The sequence below is a fragment of the Bos mutus genome, chromosome 5 (genome assembly GCF_027580195.1).
Source record: "Bos mutus isolate GX-2022 chromosome 5, NWIPB_WYAK_1.1, whole genome shotgun sequence".
Lineage (NCBI taxonomy): Eukaryota > Metazoa > Chordata > Mammalia > Artiodactyla > Bovidae > Bos > Bos mutus.
Window position 1 is genome coordinate 73,099,971 of NC_091621.1, and position 17,710 is coordinate 73,117,680.

Here is a 17,710-nt window from a genome sequence, read left to right on the forward strand (position 1 = left end):
TCCCCATGGCTGCATATTTCAGGACTTTTGCCAGAAGATTACATAAAAGATTCATAAGTGAATTTAAACCTTAATTCACTTAGGACTCATGCTTATTCACTTGGTTTCTTGTTTGGCACATAAAACAAACACTGAATTTGTAACTGACAGAAATTTTCACATAGTCTGGGAAGGTTTGAATAGCATGACTATCCAAACTAGAGAGAGTTCCTTATATTTCCCCAGACCTTGGAGTAGCAAATACCTTTCAAAGGAGCACAAATGCCTTGGTAGGAAAGTCTTGGCAACATGTTAGAAATGAAAAGATCAGATAAATCAGTGTCATCTCAGAACTGCCTGTAAGGGGAGCATAGGTCCATGAGTAATAGTGACCAGAAGTCCACGTACAAGCTTGTGCAAACATAGTCTCCTTTACCTTCATCTCTCAAGATGTCCAGGGATTAAAAACCAACTGAATCTGCCACATCTGTGATATTTAAGAGACAAAAAATATCTCTTATAAATAGTTTAATATATCTTGGCATAGTTACAGAGATGTGAACAGTTAGTTGAATTTTTATTAAAAGAAGCAAGAGTTTATAAATTTGAACTGATCCAGGGTACTGATGATGCTGGATTTTGCACTCATAAATAGCAGGTGAGTTTAAAATACATGAAATGAAGGACTTTTAGAAGCAGCCTTCAGTTGTGTATTATCTGCTGATATTAAGATCCTTGCACTGTTTAAAATGTTTAGTTCTCTAAAAGGCAAGAGAAGTACACAGGTAGCAGTCAGACAAGCAATGTCAATTCATTTTTCAAGATATTTAGGGGCAAGGACAGTGCCTGAAGTTTCCAGAGTTGTATAAGGCACCAACTAGAAGGCTGAAGACTGAAGAAAAGAGAAGTAGGTGGGCTGCAATTGCAGTTCTTTTCTGTATCTTTAGTCTGGTATTTCTATTTAATTATCCCAATGATTTAACTTATTGTTGGTACTTGGGTTAGTTGCTCAGTCATGTCTGACTCTTTGTGACCCCATGGACTGCAGCCTGCCAGGCTCCACATCCACGGAGTTTTCCAGGCAAGAATACTGGAGTAAGTTGCCATTCCCTTCTCCAGGGGATCTTCCCAACTCAAAGACTGAACCCAGGTCTCCTGCATTCCAGGCAGATTCTTTACCAGTTGAGCCACCAGGGAAGCCCAACTTGTTGTTAATATTTGTTTAGTTTATTGTTACATATGTGATGCTAACATATTTGGAACAATCCCCAGCTCATCCTAAAACATGTGTTCACAGTCTTCTTTCTCTTTAATGGAGCCTATAAACTCTGGGAGGTTTAATACGGGAAATGGGCCATGAGCAGCTCCCAGTTCTGCAGTAAGGGAATATGTTACAGCAATAAACTGACACCAAAGCATAGCCAGATAACTGGTATTTCTAAGGGAAATTACATTTTCCAAAAAAAAAAAAATTATTGATTGCCTTGAACAAAATTTGGAGAGAGAAATTGTCTCAGCCAGTGTTAGTGTCATGCTCACTTGGTGTTGGCTGAAGAACCACCACAGAGCAGCTATTGGTCCAAATCCAGAACTGTAGTCCTTAATCTCTGGTGTTAATACATTTCTCTCCAGTGTATCAATGAAGCATGAAGAGAAGGCATAAATGAAAATATTCTCTGCCAGGCAAAGTGATAAGTCATGTAGTACTTTTGACCTTAATGCAGGTGTTGTGTACATGCTGAGTGAAGAGGTTATAGTGTGATTTGAAAGTCACCTAAACTTACTTCACTCTGTATAATAGGCTCAAAACCAATACAATATTGTAAAGTAATTAGCCTTCAATTAAAATAAATAATTTTTTTTTAATGAAAGTCACCTAGAACATTTCCTCCACCAAAAACAAAAGCCAACAAGAATCCCTGAAACTGGAAGCAGGGATAGGGCAAAAGTAAGAGATGTCAGCTTACTTTTAAAATTGATTCCATTTATTATGGAATATAAATTGGTCTAGGTCTAAGGGTAACTGTTGTTTAGTTGTAAAATTGTGTCTGATTCTTTTGCAGCCCCATGGACTACAACCCACCAGGCTTCTCTGTCCATGGGATTTCCCAGGTAAGAGTACTAGAGTGGGTTGCCATTCCCTTCTTCAAGGAATCTTCCCCACCCAGGGATTGAACCAGCATCTCCTGCATTGCAGGTGGATTCTTTACCACTGAGTCACCAGGGAAGTCCTTAAAGGTAAGTATTATCTACATTAATTTATATATGGCAGATTCCTTCAGTTCTGTGGTTATTACATTCAATGGGATTTTGAATACAGTGTGAACATAGTGTGTGGCAAAACACAGTTCTTACTGTGGTTTTGGAGGTTAGGAGACTCCTCCAAAAGTCTAAACAGGAAATGGAGGGACAAGTCAATAAATGCCAGATATAAGTCAGAAACAGCAAACAGATGGATTCACCAGGAGAGAAAAGCACAAATGGTTTTCCAGAGAGCTAGTCCACCTATGATGACTACAATACCTGACTCTCACATGATGTGTTTCTAGAGCCACTCTCCATAACTCCAAGACCATCAAACAAACAAAGAAATAGAATTTCCCTTTGTCTGGGTCAGAGAAACAGTGGAATTAAGTGAAAATATACCTGAAGTGTCAATAGAGTTTCAAGATAGGGTTAGGCTAATAAAATTCTAGCTTCATCTCAGTTGTTAATATAGATCAATCCAAATTAGCTTTTGGTTTTAGAACAGAAAACAAGGAGTAAGGCAAGAAGGGAACAGAGATGCAGTGGAGAAGGCATTCCACTGTGAACATGTGTGCTTAAAGAGAGTGGGAAATAGTCAGATGAAGATGATTAACATTGAAAGATGTAATATTAAATATTCAATGTTTTATAATTATAAAATTTCAATTAATGTATTTTAATTGGAGGGTAACTACAATGTTGTGGTGGTTTTTTTGCCATACATCAAAAATATGTACATGTGTCCCCCCATCCTGAACCTCCCCACCTCCCTCCCCACCCTACCTCTGTGGGTTGTCCCAGAGCCCTGGCTTTGAATGCCCTGCTTCATGCATCCAATTTGCACTGGTCATATCTTTTACATATGGTAATGTACATGTTTCAGTGCTATTCTCTCAAATCATTCCACCCTCACCTTCTCCCACTGAGTCCAAAAGTCTGTTCTTTACATCTGTGTCTCCTTTCCTGCCTTGCATGTAGGATCGTTACCATCTTTCTAAATTCCATATATATGCATTAACATACAGGATTTGTCTTTCTGACTTACTTCACTCTGTATAATAGGCTCCTTTTTCTTTAAATGATAAATTGATGTCACAGGATTTCAACAATGTCAAGAAAAAAATTCCTAGATAAGCAGAGAAGATGGTGTACTTGCAAAGTGTGAGAAATATCTGTGTTATAAAGATGAATAGAGGAAGAGGTTCTTATAAAGGAGAAACCAGAAGGGCAGAACAAAAACCAGGAGTGTGGATATTGTGCAAACAATGCATCTAGAACAACATAAGCAGCAGGAGTGATGGACCAATTTGGTCAATTGCAACAAAACGTGCAAATAAAAAGGTCTACACTTCATTGAAACTTAAGGAAATAACAGCTAAAATTGCCACATGGCATTTCAGTGGAGTGGTATGTTCAGAAGCCTTATCAGAAGCAACTGAGAAGGTTGAAAGTCTGAATGGAGTTACAGAAATTTATTATAATCTAAGGATGGTAGTCAGACTGGAGAATATATTTAATACTTACAGATGATTATAACATCAGTGAATTGATCAAAAGGAGTCTGAGTGTTTCAGGCAGATACACATCAGACTGAATGATACACATTAAGAATAATATTCTTCAGCTGTATACAAAACATATTTTCGCTTAGTGAATTCAGTATGTGTCAAATACTCTCTTTGTTGTGCCCCAAAGTGGGAAATAAGTGACAATCACTTAAAGGTATAAACAATTGTAGAAAGTCATAAGAAAGACCTCAGAAAGGAATTTTCAATATATGAACCATACTTTGTATATTAAGTATAGGCTTGTCATAGCAGTGGAACAGAATCCTCAACTGCTTTGGCAAATTGATACAGAACTGTCATTTGTTTTCAATTTATCCAGGGGAAAAGAAATCCTTCAACCAGATAATTAAACTGTGCAAAATTTCAGTTAGTGATATGTGACATGTTCTTAGAAAACAGAATATCCTAAAATTAATTATTTCATTTTTCCTAGGGGAAAAATGTGCTATAAAAGATCTATTCTGAAGTATATGCTAAAATGATAGTGTTCATTTTAAAAATATCATAGAAAAATTAGATATTGCTTGGAGAATATTATTTAAAGAAACCATTAAAAATGAAATGTCTTTTTATTCAAACACAGGTTACAACCATTCAGCAGACTGTAAAATCAATGTGATCATATTTGAATTTATTTATTTAAAAAATTGTAGTATAGTTGATATTAAGTTTCAGATACACAGCATAGTGGTTGATATGTAATCTTTATAGATTACATGTATAATATCAGAAAACAGGGCATCTGAGGGTTAGCATTTTACTTAAATTCTTTTTGCAAAGCTGTGTAAGTATATATATTTGTGTGTGTTTGCATGTACAGTAAATTACAATATAAAATGCATATCTCACCATATTTTGTGGTCAAAAATGTTTGAATGCCAAGTTTCTAACCTATCAAGGGATATATCAACAGAGGTTACAGCATGAATTAGTTAAAAATACTCACTTATTGGGTAACAGATAATACATGTAAGATATATTGTTTAGCTTTTCTAAACAAAAGCTACTGTAAAACATTTTCTCACTTTCTTGTCAGATTATACCTCCCTCAGTTTTACAGGAAGACTGTACAGAAGTCAGGGCCCAGAAATGAGAAACCACACACCAGTATTCAGTTTCATCCTCCAGAGATTAACAGATAACCTACAAATGCAGATTTTGACTTTTATATTTCTACTCATCACATACATGTTGAATATAATTGGAAACCTGGTCATCATAACCCTCATATTAGTGGATTCTCACCTTAAAACTGTGATGTACTTTTTTCTCCAAAATTTTTCCTTCTTAGAAATCTCATTCACTTCTGCCTGCATTCCTAGATTCTTATATAGTATATTAACAGGAGACAGGACCATTACTTATAATGCTTGCCTGTCCCAACTATTTTTCACATATATGTTTGGTGTAACAGAATTCTTTCTCTTGGCCACCATGTCCTATGATCGCTATGTAGCCATCTGCAAACCCCTGCATTACATGACCATTATGAACCACAGATTCTGCAAAATGCTTATCTTCTGCTGTTGGATAACCATTTTCTTAATTGTTTTTCCACCATTTTGCTTGGGACTGAACCTGGAATTCTGTGACTCTGTCATTGATCACTTTTTTTGTGACTTTTATCCACTCCTGAAGATCTCATGCTCAGATCCATGGTTCATGGAAGAGATAACTCTTGTTTGCTGTGTGTTGATATTTATCATGACTCTTACATGTGTTGTTCTGTCCTACATATGTATCATCAGAACAGTTCTAAGATTCCCCTCTGCTCAGCAAAGGACAAAAGCTTTTTCCACCTGTTCTTCCCACTTTATTGTGGTTTCTATCACCTATGGCAGCTGCATCTTTGTCTATATCAAACCTTCATCAAAAGATGAAGTGACTATTAATAAGCAAGTAGTAATACTTACGACTTCCATTTCCCCCATGTTAAACCCATTTATTTATACTCTGAGGAACAAACAAGTGAAACAAGCATTTAAAGATTTACTCAAAAGAATTCTACTGGTCTCAAAGAACTAAGAGAATGTTGAAGTCAGGTTCCCTAAACAATTTTCGGATTGCCGGGAGAAATATCAATAACCTCAGATATGCAGATGACACCACCCTTATGGAAGAAAGTGAAGAGAAACTAAAAAGCCTCTTGATGAAAGTGAAAGTGGACAGCGAAAAAGTTGGCTTAAAGCTCAACATTCAGAAAACTAAGATCATGGCATCCGGTCCCACCACTTCATGGGAAATAGATGGGGAAACAGGGGAAACAGTGTCAGACTTTATTTTTCTGGGCTCCAAAATCACTGCAGATGGTGACTGCAGCCATGAAATGAAAAGACGCTTACTCCTTGGAAGGAAAGTTATGACCAACCTAGATAGCATATTCAAAAGCAGAGACATTACTTTGCCAACAAAGGTTCCTCTAGTCAAGGCTATGGTTTTTCCTGTGGTCATGTATGGATGTGAGAGTTGAACTGTGAAGAAGGCTGAGCGCTGAAGAATTGATGCTTTTGAACTGTGGTGTTGGAGAAGACTCTTGAGAGTCCCTTGGACTGCAAGGAGATCCAACCAGTCCATTCTGAAGGAGATCAGCCCTGGGATTTCTTTGGAAGGAATGATGCTAAAGCTGAAACTCCAGTACTTTGGCCACCTCATGCAAAGAGTTGACTCATTGGAAAATAATCTGATGCTGGGAGGGATTGGGGGCAAGAGGAGAAGGGGACGACAGAGGATGAGATGGCTGGATGGCATCACTGACTCGATGGATGTGAGTCTGAGTGAACTCCAGGAGTTGGTGATGGACAGGGAGGCCTGGCGTGCTGTGATTCATGGGGTCGCAAAGAGTCGGACACGACTGAGCGACTGATCTGATCTGATCTTATATCCTCTATTCTCTTCCTAAGTGAAATCTGGTCTTCCTTTCTGATTAAGTCATTTCTATAGTTCCCTTCTGTATAGAAATTCCAGATGTTTGAGCTGGGTTTAGAAAAGGGACGGGAACTGGAGATCAAATTGCCAACATTTGCTGGATCATAAAGAAAGCAAGGGAATTCCAGAAAAGCATCTATCTTTATTTCATTGACTACACTAAAGTCTTTGTGTGGATCATAACAAACTATGGAAAATTCTTAAAGAGGTGGGAATTCCAGAGCAGCTTACGTGTCTCCTGAAAAACCTGTATGCAGGTCAAGAAGCAACAGTCAGAATCATGTATGGAACAACTGACCGGTTCATGATTGAGGAAAGAGTACAACAAGGCTGTTTATTGTCACCCTGTTTATTTAACTTATACATAGAGCACATCGTGTGAAATACCAGGCTGGATGAGTTACAAGCTGGAATCAAGACTGCTGGGAGAAATATCAACAACCTCAGATATGCAGATGACACCACTCTAATGGCAGAAAGCAAAGAGGACCTAAAGAGCCTCTTGATGAAGGTGAAGGAGAGTGAAAAAGCCAGCTTAAAATTCAATTGAAAAAAAAAAAAAAGCTAAGATCATGACAAACCTAGACAGTGTGTTAAAAAGCAAAGACATCACTTTGCTTACAAAGTCCCATATAGTCAAGGCAATGGTCTTTCCAGTTGTCAATGACAGATGTGAGAGCTGGACAATAAAGAAGGCAGAGCACCGAAGTATTGATGGTTTCTAATTGTGGTGCTGGAGAAGACTCTTGAGAGTCCCTTGGACTGCAAGGAGATCAAACCAGTCAATCTTAAAGGAAATAAACCCTCAATACTCTTTGGAAGGACTGATGCTGAAGCTGAAGCTCCAACACTTCTACTACCTGATGCGTACAGCTGACTCATCGAAAAAGACCCTGATGCTGGGAAAGATTGAAGGCAGAAGGAGAAGAGGGCCACAGAGGATGAGATGGTATAATGGGATCACTAATTCAATGGACATGAACTTAGGCAAACTCTGGGAAATGGTGAGGGACAGGGAAGCCTAGGTTGCTGCAGTCCATGGCGTCGCAAAGTGTCAGACATGACTTGGTGACTGAACAACAATAGCCCCCTTATAAATCAAATCTTTGAGAATTACAAACTTTACCAAAAAAATAAAGAAAATCTAAGGAAGTCCTCCCTCTCAAACATTCTTTCACAGTGCTGAAAATATTACATATAATTTTTCAAAAAAAAGTACTCAAATGAGGAAAGAAATAATATTAAAAAGAAAGAATACTATTTTCACTGGTAACAAGGAAAAAATTCTCAAAATTCTAAAGCAATATTTTGTATGGGGAGGGAGGTTGGAGGGGGGTTCAGGATGGGGAACACGTGTACACCCGTGGTGGATACATGTTGATGTATGGCAAAACCAATACAATATTGTAAAGTAAAAATAATAATAATAAGACTAAAAAATTTTTTAAAAAAAGAAAGAAATATGACCCAGAGGGATGGTACGGGGAGGGAGGAGGGAGAAGGGTTCAGGATAGGGAACACGTGTATACCTGTGGCAGATTCACATTGATATATGGCAAAACCAATACAATATTGTAAAGTTAAAAAATAAAATAAAATTTTAAAAAATTTGTCAAAAAAGCCTTTACCAATAAGAAAGCCTTAAGTCAAAATTTACATATTTATTGTATTTATTAAATGCATCTAAACAATATGAAAGCTATTTTTAAATTACCAATAACCAATACAATATTGTAAAGTTAAAAATTTTAAAAAGACAAAAAAATTACCAATAAAATATAGATTAAAGATAGAAATGCCTTTGTAATGTCTGCTAAGGATTAAATCCTGTGTTGAAGTTTCATAAAAGAGATTGACACTATTGTAACTACTGAAATGTTAAATCATAAAGACAAAGCAGAAAGTCTAAGGAACCCCATAGGCCTAGATAAATAAATAAGCAGCAACCCAAATATGCAGGAGATGGGGAAAATGTGCATACTAATTTCAGTAAAATGATTTATTTATTTTTGAAAATGAAAACTTAGTCATTCCAAGAGTTCAAAATATGCACCCAATTACAGCTCTCAAGAAAAGAACAGCATTTAATTACTTGTTAAATTCTTCACCCTCTTGAACTTTCAGAATCAGCCTACTTTAATGTCCTTTGACATTTGCTCTCTTACTTGACTTTATTTATTATGGCACCTGCAGGCAGGAATTTTCCACTCATTTCAGCTACACAATTCCAGGGTCCTCCATTTTAAATGACATTTCCACAAGAAATCTTTTGCTGATATTGTCTTATTCTTCCTCCACCAACATGACCATCAAGACTCGATTAGTCTTACTCATCCACACCTGTCATCACTTATCTGCTGCTCTCATATCTCTTATCAAACTACACTTTCATGTTTGCTTGTTCTTTATTCTAAGTTCTTACTCTATTCTAAGTGGTAAATGCCTTGGAGAAGTTTAACCCATGTGTCAAATTCTAGACTCTCTTATTCCTGGCACCTAGACAAATATTGGTTATGCAATAATCATCTTTTGACATGGTGATTTGAGTGCTTCTGATAATGCAAAATGAGAAATTTTATAGGAACATGAAAAATACAAAAGTAACATTAGGGATCTTTAAGCTTTGTAATGAAATAGTATATAAGCCAAAATTTATTAAAAATTGATAGTAAAAATTCATAATACTGATAAACCTGAAAATTACCCCACACACTTTAGTCATAATTTTCACTGGAAAAATATGGAGAAATAAAAGTTAAAATAAGTAAACTATCATTAGCAAGTGACATAACTAGGATCCGAAACTATTTTTATTGATTTTGAATGGAGCTATTTTATCAAGTAACTGTACCTGCCTCAGCAGAGGCATCAAGAGAGTTTCAAGGAAGAGCCCAAAGAATAATTACTAGTACTAAAATTGAGCGAGATGTGTCATAAACAAAATACAAACATAAAATGTTGGGTTTTCCAACATGGCTCAGTAGTAAAGTGTCTGCCTGCCAATGCAGGAGACCCAGGAGACTCAGTAGACACGGGATTGATCCCAGGGTCAGGAAGATCCCCTGGAGAAGAAAATGGCAACCTGCTCCACTATTCTTTCCTGGAGAATCCCATGGACAGAGAAGCCTGGAAGGCTAGAGCCCATGGGGTCGTAGGGTGCACATGACTGAGCAACTGAGCACAAAGTATTTATACATTAATTATATATTAATAATTATTTGGTAATAATAAATGATATTTAGTCAGTTCAATTCAGTAGCTCAGTTGTGTCCAACTCTTGGTGACCCCATGGACTGCAGCATGCTAGGCTTCCCTATCCATCTCCAACTCCCAGAGCTTGCTCAAACTCACGTCCATCGAATCAGTAATTCCATACAACCATCTCATCCTCAGTCATCCCCTTCACCTCCTGCTTTCAATCCTTCCCAGCATCAGGGTCTTTTCCAATGAGTCAGTTCTTTGCATCAGGTGGCCAAAGTATTGGAGTTTCAGCTTCAGTATTAGTCCTTCCAATGAATATTCAGGATTCCTTAGGATTGACTGGTTGGATCTCCTTGCAGGCCAAGGGACTCCCAAGAATCTTCCCCAACACCACAATTCAAAATCATCAGTTCTTTGGTGCTCAGCTTTCTTTATAGTCCAACTCTCACATCCATACATGACTACTGGAAAAACCATAGCTCTGACTAGATGGACCTTTGTTGGCAAAGTAATGTCTCTGCTTTTAAATTTGCTGTCTAGGTTGGTCATAGCTTTTCTTCCAAGGAGTACTGCTGCTACTGCTGCTAAGTCACTTCAGTCATGTCCGACTCTGTGTGACTCCATAGACGGCAGCCCACCAGGCTCCCCCGTCCCAGGGATTCTCCAGGCAAGAACACTGGAGTAGGTTGCCATTTCCTTCTCCAATGCATGAAAGTGAAAAGTGAAAGTGAAGTCGCTCAGTCGTGTCCGACCCTCAGCGACTCCATGGACTGCAGCCTTCCAGGCTCCTCCGTCCATGGGATTTTCCAGGCAAGAGTACTGGAGTAGGGTGCCATTGCCTTCTCCTCCAAGGAGTAAGTGTCTTTTAATTTCATGGCTGCAGTCACCATCTGCAGTGATTTTAGAGTGCAAAAAAAATAAAGTCTGTCACTGTTTCGATTGTTTCCCCATCTACTTGGTATGAAGTGATGGGACCAGATGCCATGATCTTAGTTTTTTGAATGTTGAGCTTTAAGCCTGCCTTTTCATTCTCTCACTTTCATCAAGAGGCTCTTTAGCTCCTCTTCGCTTTCTACCATAAGGGTGATATGATCGGCATATCTGAGATTATTGATATTTCTCCCAGTAATATTGATTCCAGCTTGTGCTTCAACCAGCCTTGCATATTGCTTGATGTACTCTGCATGTAAGATAAGTAAGCAGGGTAACAGCATACAGCCTTGATGCACTCCTTTCCTGATTGGGAACCAGTCTGTTGTTCCATGTCCAGTTCTAACTATTGCTTCTTGACTTGCATACAGATTTCTCAGGAGGTAGGTTAGGTGGTTTGGTATTCCCATCTCTTGAAGGATTTTCCACAGTTTGCTGTAATCTACAAGAATCAAAGGACTTGGCATAGTCAATAAAGCAGAAGTAGATAATTTTCTAAATTCTCTTGCTTTTTCAATGATCCAGCGAAAGTTGGCAATTTGATCTCCGGTTCCTCTTACTTTCTAAATCCAGCTGGAACATCTGGAAGTTCATAGTTCATGTACTGTTGAATCCCAGCTTGGAAAATTTTGAGCATTACTTTGCTAGCATGTGAGATGAGCACAATTGTGGGATAGTTTGAACATTCTTTGGCATTGCCCTCCTTTGGGATTGGAATGAAAACTGACCTTTTCCAGTCCTTTGGCCACTGCTGAGTTTTTAAAATTTGCTGACATATTGAGTGAAAAAAGAAGCACTTTCACAACATCATCTTGTAGGATTTGAAAGACCTCAACTGGAATTCCATCACCTCCACTAGCTTTGTTCATAGTGATGCTTCCTAAGGCCCACTTGACCTCGCACACCAGGATGTCTGGCTCTAGGTGAGTGATCACACGATTATGATTGTCTGGGTCATGAAAATCTTTTTTGCACAGTTCTTCTGTGTATTCTTGCCACCTCTTCTTAATATCTTCTGCTTCTGTTAGGTCCATAACATTTCTGTCCTTTATTCAGCCCATCTTTGCATGAAATGCTCCCTTGGTATCTCTAATTCTCTTGAAGAGATCTCTAGTTTTTCCCATTCTATAATTTTCCTCTATTTCTTTGCATTGATCACTGAGAAAAGCTTTCTTATCTCTCCTTGCTATTCTTTGGAACTCTGCATTCAAATGGGTATATCCTTTCTTTTCTCCTTTAACTTTCACTTCTCTCTTTTCTCAGCTATTTGTAAGGTCTTCTCAGGCAACCTTTGCCTTTTTGCATTTCTTTTTCTTGGGGGTGGTCTTGATCATGGCCTCCTGTACGATGTCACAAAACTCCATCCATAGTTCTTCAGGCACTCTGTCTATCAGATCTAGTCCCTTAAATCTATTTGTCACTTCCACTGTATAATCGGAAGGGATTTGACATAGGTCATACCTGAATGGTCTAGTGGTTTTCCTTACTTATTTCAACTTAAGTCTGAATTTGGCAATAAGAAGTTCATGATCTGAGCCACAGTCAGCTCCCAGTGTTGTTTGCTGACTGTATAGAGCTTCTCCATCATTGGCTGCAAAAAAATATAATCAATCTGATTTGGGTATTGACACTTCTGGTGATGTTCATGTGTAGAGTTTTTTCTTGTGTTGTTGGAAGAGGGTGTTTGCTAAGACCAGTGCTTTCTCTTTGCAAAACTCTGTTAGCCTTTGCCCTGCTTCATTTTGTACTCCAAGGCCAAATTTGCCTGTTACCCCAGGTATCTCTTCACTTCCTACTTTTGAATTCCAGTCCCCCATGATGAAAAGGACATTTTTGAGGGGTGTTAGTTCTAGAAGGTCTTGTAGGTCTTCATAGAACCATTCAACTTCAGCTTCTTCAGCATTGCTGGTTGGAGCATAGACTTGGATTACTGTGATATTGAATGGTATGTCTTGGAAATGAACAGAGATCATTCTGTCGTTTTTTGAGATTGTACCCAGGTACTACTTTTTGGACTCTTTTGTTGACTGTGAGGTCTACTCCATTTCTTCTAAAGGATTCTTGCCCACAGTAGTATATATAATGGTCATCTGAGTTAAATTCACCCATCACAATCCATTTTAGTTTCCTAAAATGTCAATGTACACTCTTTCCATCTCCTGTTTGACCACTTCCAGTTTACCTTGATTCATGGACCTAACATTCCAGGATCCTATGCAATATTGCTCTTTACATTATCAGGCTTTACTTCCATCACCAGTCACATCCACAAATGGGCATTGTTTTTCCTTTGGCTCCGTCTCTTCATTCTTTCTGGAGTTATTTCTCCACTCTTCTCTAGTAGTATATTGGGCACCTACCAACCTAGGGAGTTCATCTTTCAGTTTCATATATTTTACTGATCACTGAAGAGGTTCCAAAGAATAGAAAGGAGAGATAAAAAGCCTTCCTCAGTGATGAACACACTGGTCATAGCAAACACCCTCTTCCTGGAGTGCACACAGTTTTGTTTGAGCCCACTGAGCATCTCTGGAGCATATGGGGTTTGATTCTAAATGAGATTTCACCCCTCCTACCATCTTGCTGGGGCTTCTCCTTTGTCCTTGGATGTGGGTTATCTTTTGTTGGTGGGATCCAACATTCTCCTACTGATGGTTGTTCAGCAGTGAGTTGTAATTCTGGGGGTCTCACAGGAGATGATGAGGGCAGGTCCTTCTACTCTGTCATCTTGTGAGAACTTAAATGATATTATTGTAATAGGATAAATACAATAAAAACTGCAAGATTAAATAAAAATCAGAGTACCATCACCCTGATTATTTAATTTGTATGCCGAGTACATCATGTGAAATGTCAGACTGGATGAAGCACAAACTGGAATCAAGATTGCTGGAGACATATCAATGACCTCAGATATGCAGATGACATGACCATTATGGCAGAAAGCAAAGAGGAACTAAAGAGCTTCTTGATGAGAGTGAAAGAGAAGAGTGGGGAAAGCTGGCTTAAAACTCAGCATTCAAAAAATGAAGATCAAGCCATCCGGTCCCATCACTTCATGGTAAATAGATGGGGAAACAGTGGAAACAGTGGCAGTCTTTATTTTCTTGGGCTCCAAAATCACTGTGGATGGTGACTGCAGACATGAAATTAAAAACGCTTGCTCCTTTGAAGAATAGCTATGACCAACCTAGACAGCATATGAAAAAACAGAGACGTTACTTAGCCAACAAAGGTCCACCTAGTCAAAGCTATGGTTTTGCCAGTAGTCATGTATGGATGTGACAGTTGGACCATAAAGAAGGCTGGGTGCCAAAGGATTGATGCTTTTGTACTGTGGTGTTGGAGAAGACTCTTGAGAGTCCCTTGGACTGCAAGGAGATCAAACCAGTTAATCCCAAAGGAAATTAGTCCTGAATATTCACTGGAAGGACTGATGGTGAAGGTGAAACGCCAATACTTTGGCCACCTGATGCAAAGAACTGACTCATTGGAAAAGGCCCTGATGGTGGGAAAGGTTGAAGGCATGGGGAGCCCTTAGAGACGACAGAGGATGAGATGGTGGGATGGCATCACTGACTCGATGGACATGAGTTTGAGCAAGCTCTAGGAGTTGGTGATGGACAGGGAAGCCTGGCGTGCTGCACTCCATGGGGCTGCAAAGAGACACAACAGAATGACTGAACTGAATTGAGAGTGCCAATATATAGAATTAAAGAGCAAGAGAAAATGAAAAAAGTAGTACAAGCAAGAGAAAAGGAAAAAAGAAAAAAAAGTGGCTTTGTAATTTGTATCTTCAATGTCATTGAGAAAAACCTGCCTCCAGAAACATTTCTTGGTGCTGATCATCTGTCCTCCTAAGGCACAGACTTCAAATGTCAATCCATCTAGACCCCACAGGTTCCCTGGTTAAATTCATTCTTTGTCACTCAAGGAAGGCCTAGAAGGCTAAAGGTTTTTTTTAAATCAAGAGGCAGGCAGAGGATGTGGTAAGCATGACGGTGGGCGGGGAGAGGGGAGGTCTGTTCCAGGGAGGCCCAGATGGGTCCTGCTTGGTTATAAAATGTCCAAGTCTGCACTGACTCTTCTAGAAAACTTAAGGATGAGGGAATAGTTTACAACTCATCTTGTGAGTCCAGTATCTCTCTGATATGAGAACAAATATTTTATTAAAAAAAGAAAGAAAGAAAACTACAGACCCATATCCTGTTGAACATAGTTGAAAAATTCTTAACAAAACTTTAATAAATTGAATTCACATATATTTTAGAAAAGTTAATGCACCATGGCCAACTGGTAGATGAAAAGAAACTAAGTTGAAGCCAGAGAAGTGTGCTGGGGTGAAAGCAGACTTCAGAGGGGCACAGGTTCTGGCTCTAGCCCCATCTGAACCACTTACCAGTTGTGTGACCTCAGAGGAAGGATGATGGTGGTGATCATGATGCTCTCTCCCATTTCTTAAGCACATGCTATGTGCATGGTGTCAGGTGCTTAAATACTTCCTCTCTCTTAATCCTAAAATCAATCATGTGAAGTTCATATTATCCAAATATTACCAAATTGGAATTTGAACCCATATCAGGATTCAATGAGACAACAACACTAAATAGTTGGCACAGCACTGCCTGGCACATAAGACAAACTTTTCCATACCTACCTATCTAACCCCATATCTAAATTACTGTTACTCTATAGTCTGACTCTATATACCCTGTAAATCAGAATTGTACTTTGGTCAGAGAGATCCTTCAGTAGACTGACTTGGAACCAAGCAGATCCATATTCAAATTCTTATTACATAATTTATTTGCTACCTGATATGAAGAAGCCACTTAATTCTCTGAAATTCTCTGGGACTTTTGACCTATCAAGTGGCTTACCTACCTTGCCATTAGGATTAATTAGATTGTGTGTAGAACCCAGTGTAGCATCTGATAAGAGCAAGTGTTCAATGATACATGGCTGTTGCTATGGTAACAGGGTTAGTAACATAAAAGCTATGACAAGGACAGTGTATTGACAAGCAAAGACATCACTTTGCCAACAAAGGTCTGTAGAGTCAAAGCTATGGTTGTTCCAGTAGTCATGTAGATGTGAAAGTCATACTGTAAAAAAGGCTGAGCACCGAAGACTTGATACTGGACAACACTCTTGAGAGTCCCTTTGGACAGCAAGAATATCAAACCAGTCAGTCCCAAAGGAAATCAACCCTGAATATTCTCTGGAAAGACTGATGCTAAAGTTGAAGCTCCAATACTTTGGGCACCTGACGCGAAGAGCCAACTGTTTGGAAAAGACCCTGATGCTAGGAAAGATTGAGGGCAGGAGAGAAGGGAGCGACAGAGGATGAGATGGTTGGATGGCATCACTGACTCAATGGATATAAGTTTGAGCAAACTCCAGGAGATAGATAAGGACAAGGAAGTGTGGCATGCTACAGTTCACGGGATATCAAAGAATTAGACACAACTTGGCGACTGAACAAACAACAATAATACAATAATTAGGTATATAGCCTTAGATAATAATAGATTTCAAAAAAAAAATCCTTCAGGAATTTCTCAAAATCTTTGAGTGCTTGAACGAGAGGTTTTCCAACTTCTGTGCCCATCTGGGACCAAAAATGTTCAGTCTTCTTGCAGATTTTAAAAGGTTGATTTAAACAATCAACCTTTTTAAAATTATTTTTCTCTGTAATGCTTTAATCTTTTTTTTTGACTATCATTTAACCTAGCAGCAATGAAAATTTGGATTCATATTTTTACAAAAGGTAGTTGATAAATGAGGTTGTGTGACTCATACTGCAAGACTTCATGAGCCTTATAAAGTCAGCTGGACCTCCTTTCAGTACTGCCTGATGTGTTGATTAGAACTGTCCCTGTCAAATGGTTCTTTGTTCATAAGAATAAATTGCTTAGATTCACCCATATATGATAAAAATATTAATCTAAATTTAATCAAAATTAAATCTAATTAATACATGAGAAGAAACTAGGCACTAGAGAAATAATTTCAGTGATCCTGCAAGTAAGCAATCAGTTAAATAATCAAGGACATTCTATACTAAAATGACTTCATTTCACCATCAATTAAAGTTAAAAAAAATTACATCATTATAAGAATAGACAGATACTACACTTGATCTTAGCCAAAACCACCACAATATTGTAAAGTAATTAGCCTCCAATTAAAATAAATTTTAAAAAAATAAATAAAATGCGGGGAAAAAAATAGACAGAAAGTGGTAAGTAACCTAACAACTGAACAAGATAAAGAATTTCCTTTGGATTTTGATTCACACACCTAATAGTAAAAATAAAAATTAAAAAAAAAAACCTTTATGTGAACCAGGAAAGTATGAATACACTCTGAATATGAGAATCTATTTTGACTTACTGATATATGGGACAACAGCATGGTGGAAGTAAAAGAACATTTTCTTATCAGTTAGCTACACCTACTGATACCAGGGTTTCCCTGGTAGCTCAGCTAGTAAAGAATACACCTGCAATGCAGAAGACCCTGGTTCAATTCCTGGGTCAGGAAGATCTGCTGGAGAAGGGATAGGCTACCCACTCCAGGATTCTTGGGCTTCCCTGGTGGCTCGGCACGTAAAGAATTCACCTCCAGTGTGGGAGGCCTGGGTTGGGAAGGTCCCCTTGAAAAGGAAACAGCTACCCACTCCAGTATTCTGGCCTGGAGAATTTCATGGACTATACAGTCCATTGGGTCACAAATAGTTGGACACAACTGAGTGATTTTCCCTTCCCTCCACCTACTGATAAACTTGTGAATAAAATAAAATGTATGTATGGGTAAAATGCTATAAGGTGAAATGACAGTCAAAAAATAAATGATCA

General features: G+C 38.4%; 1 protein-coding gene across 1 annotated transcript; it reads left to right on the plus strand.

Annotated features, from left to right (window-relative positions):
- The first annotated feature begins 4,883 nt into the window (after window positions 1-4,883).
- LOC102275144 (olfactory receptor 6C2) lies at window positions 4,884-5,819 on the plus strand. Its single transcript, XM_005899021.1, has one exon. It carries the CDS (start codon window positions 4,884-4,886, stop codon window positions 5,817-5,819), a length of 936 nt encoding a protein of 311 aa, XP_005899083.1.
- The last annotated feature ends 11,891 nt before the right edge of the window (window positions 5,820-17,710 follow it).

Excerpts from the sequence above, each read along its gene's own strand:
- LOC102275144 (XM_005899021.1), top strand. The coding sequence starts at position 4,884 with ATGAGAAACCACACACCAGTATTCAGTTTCATCCTCCAGAGATTAACA.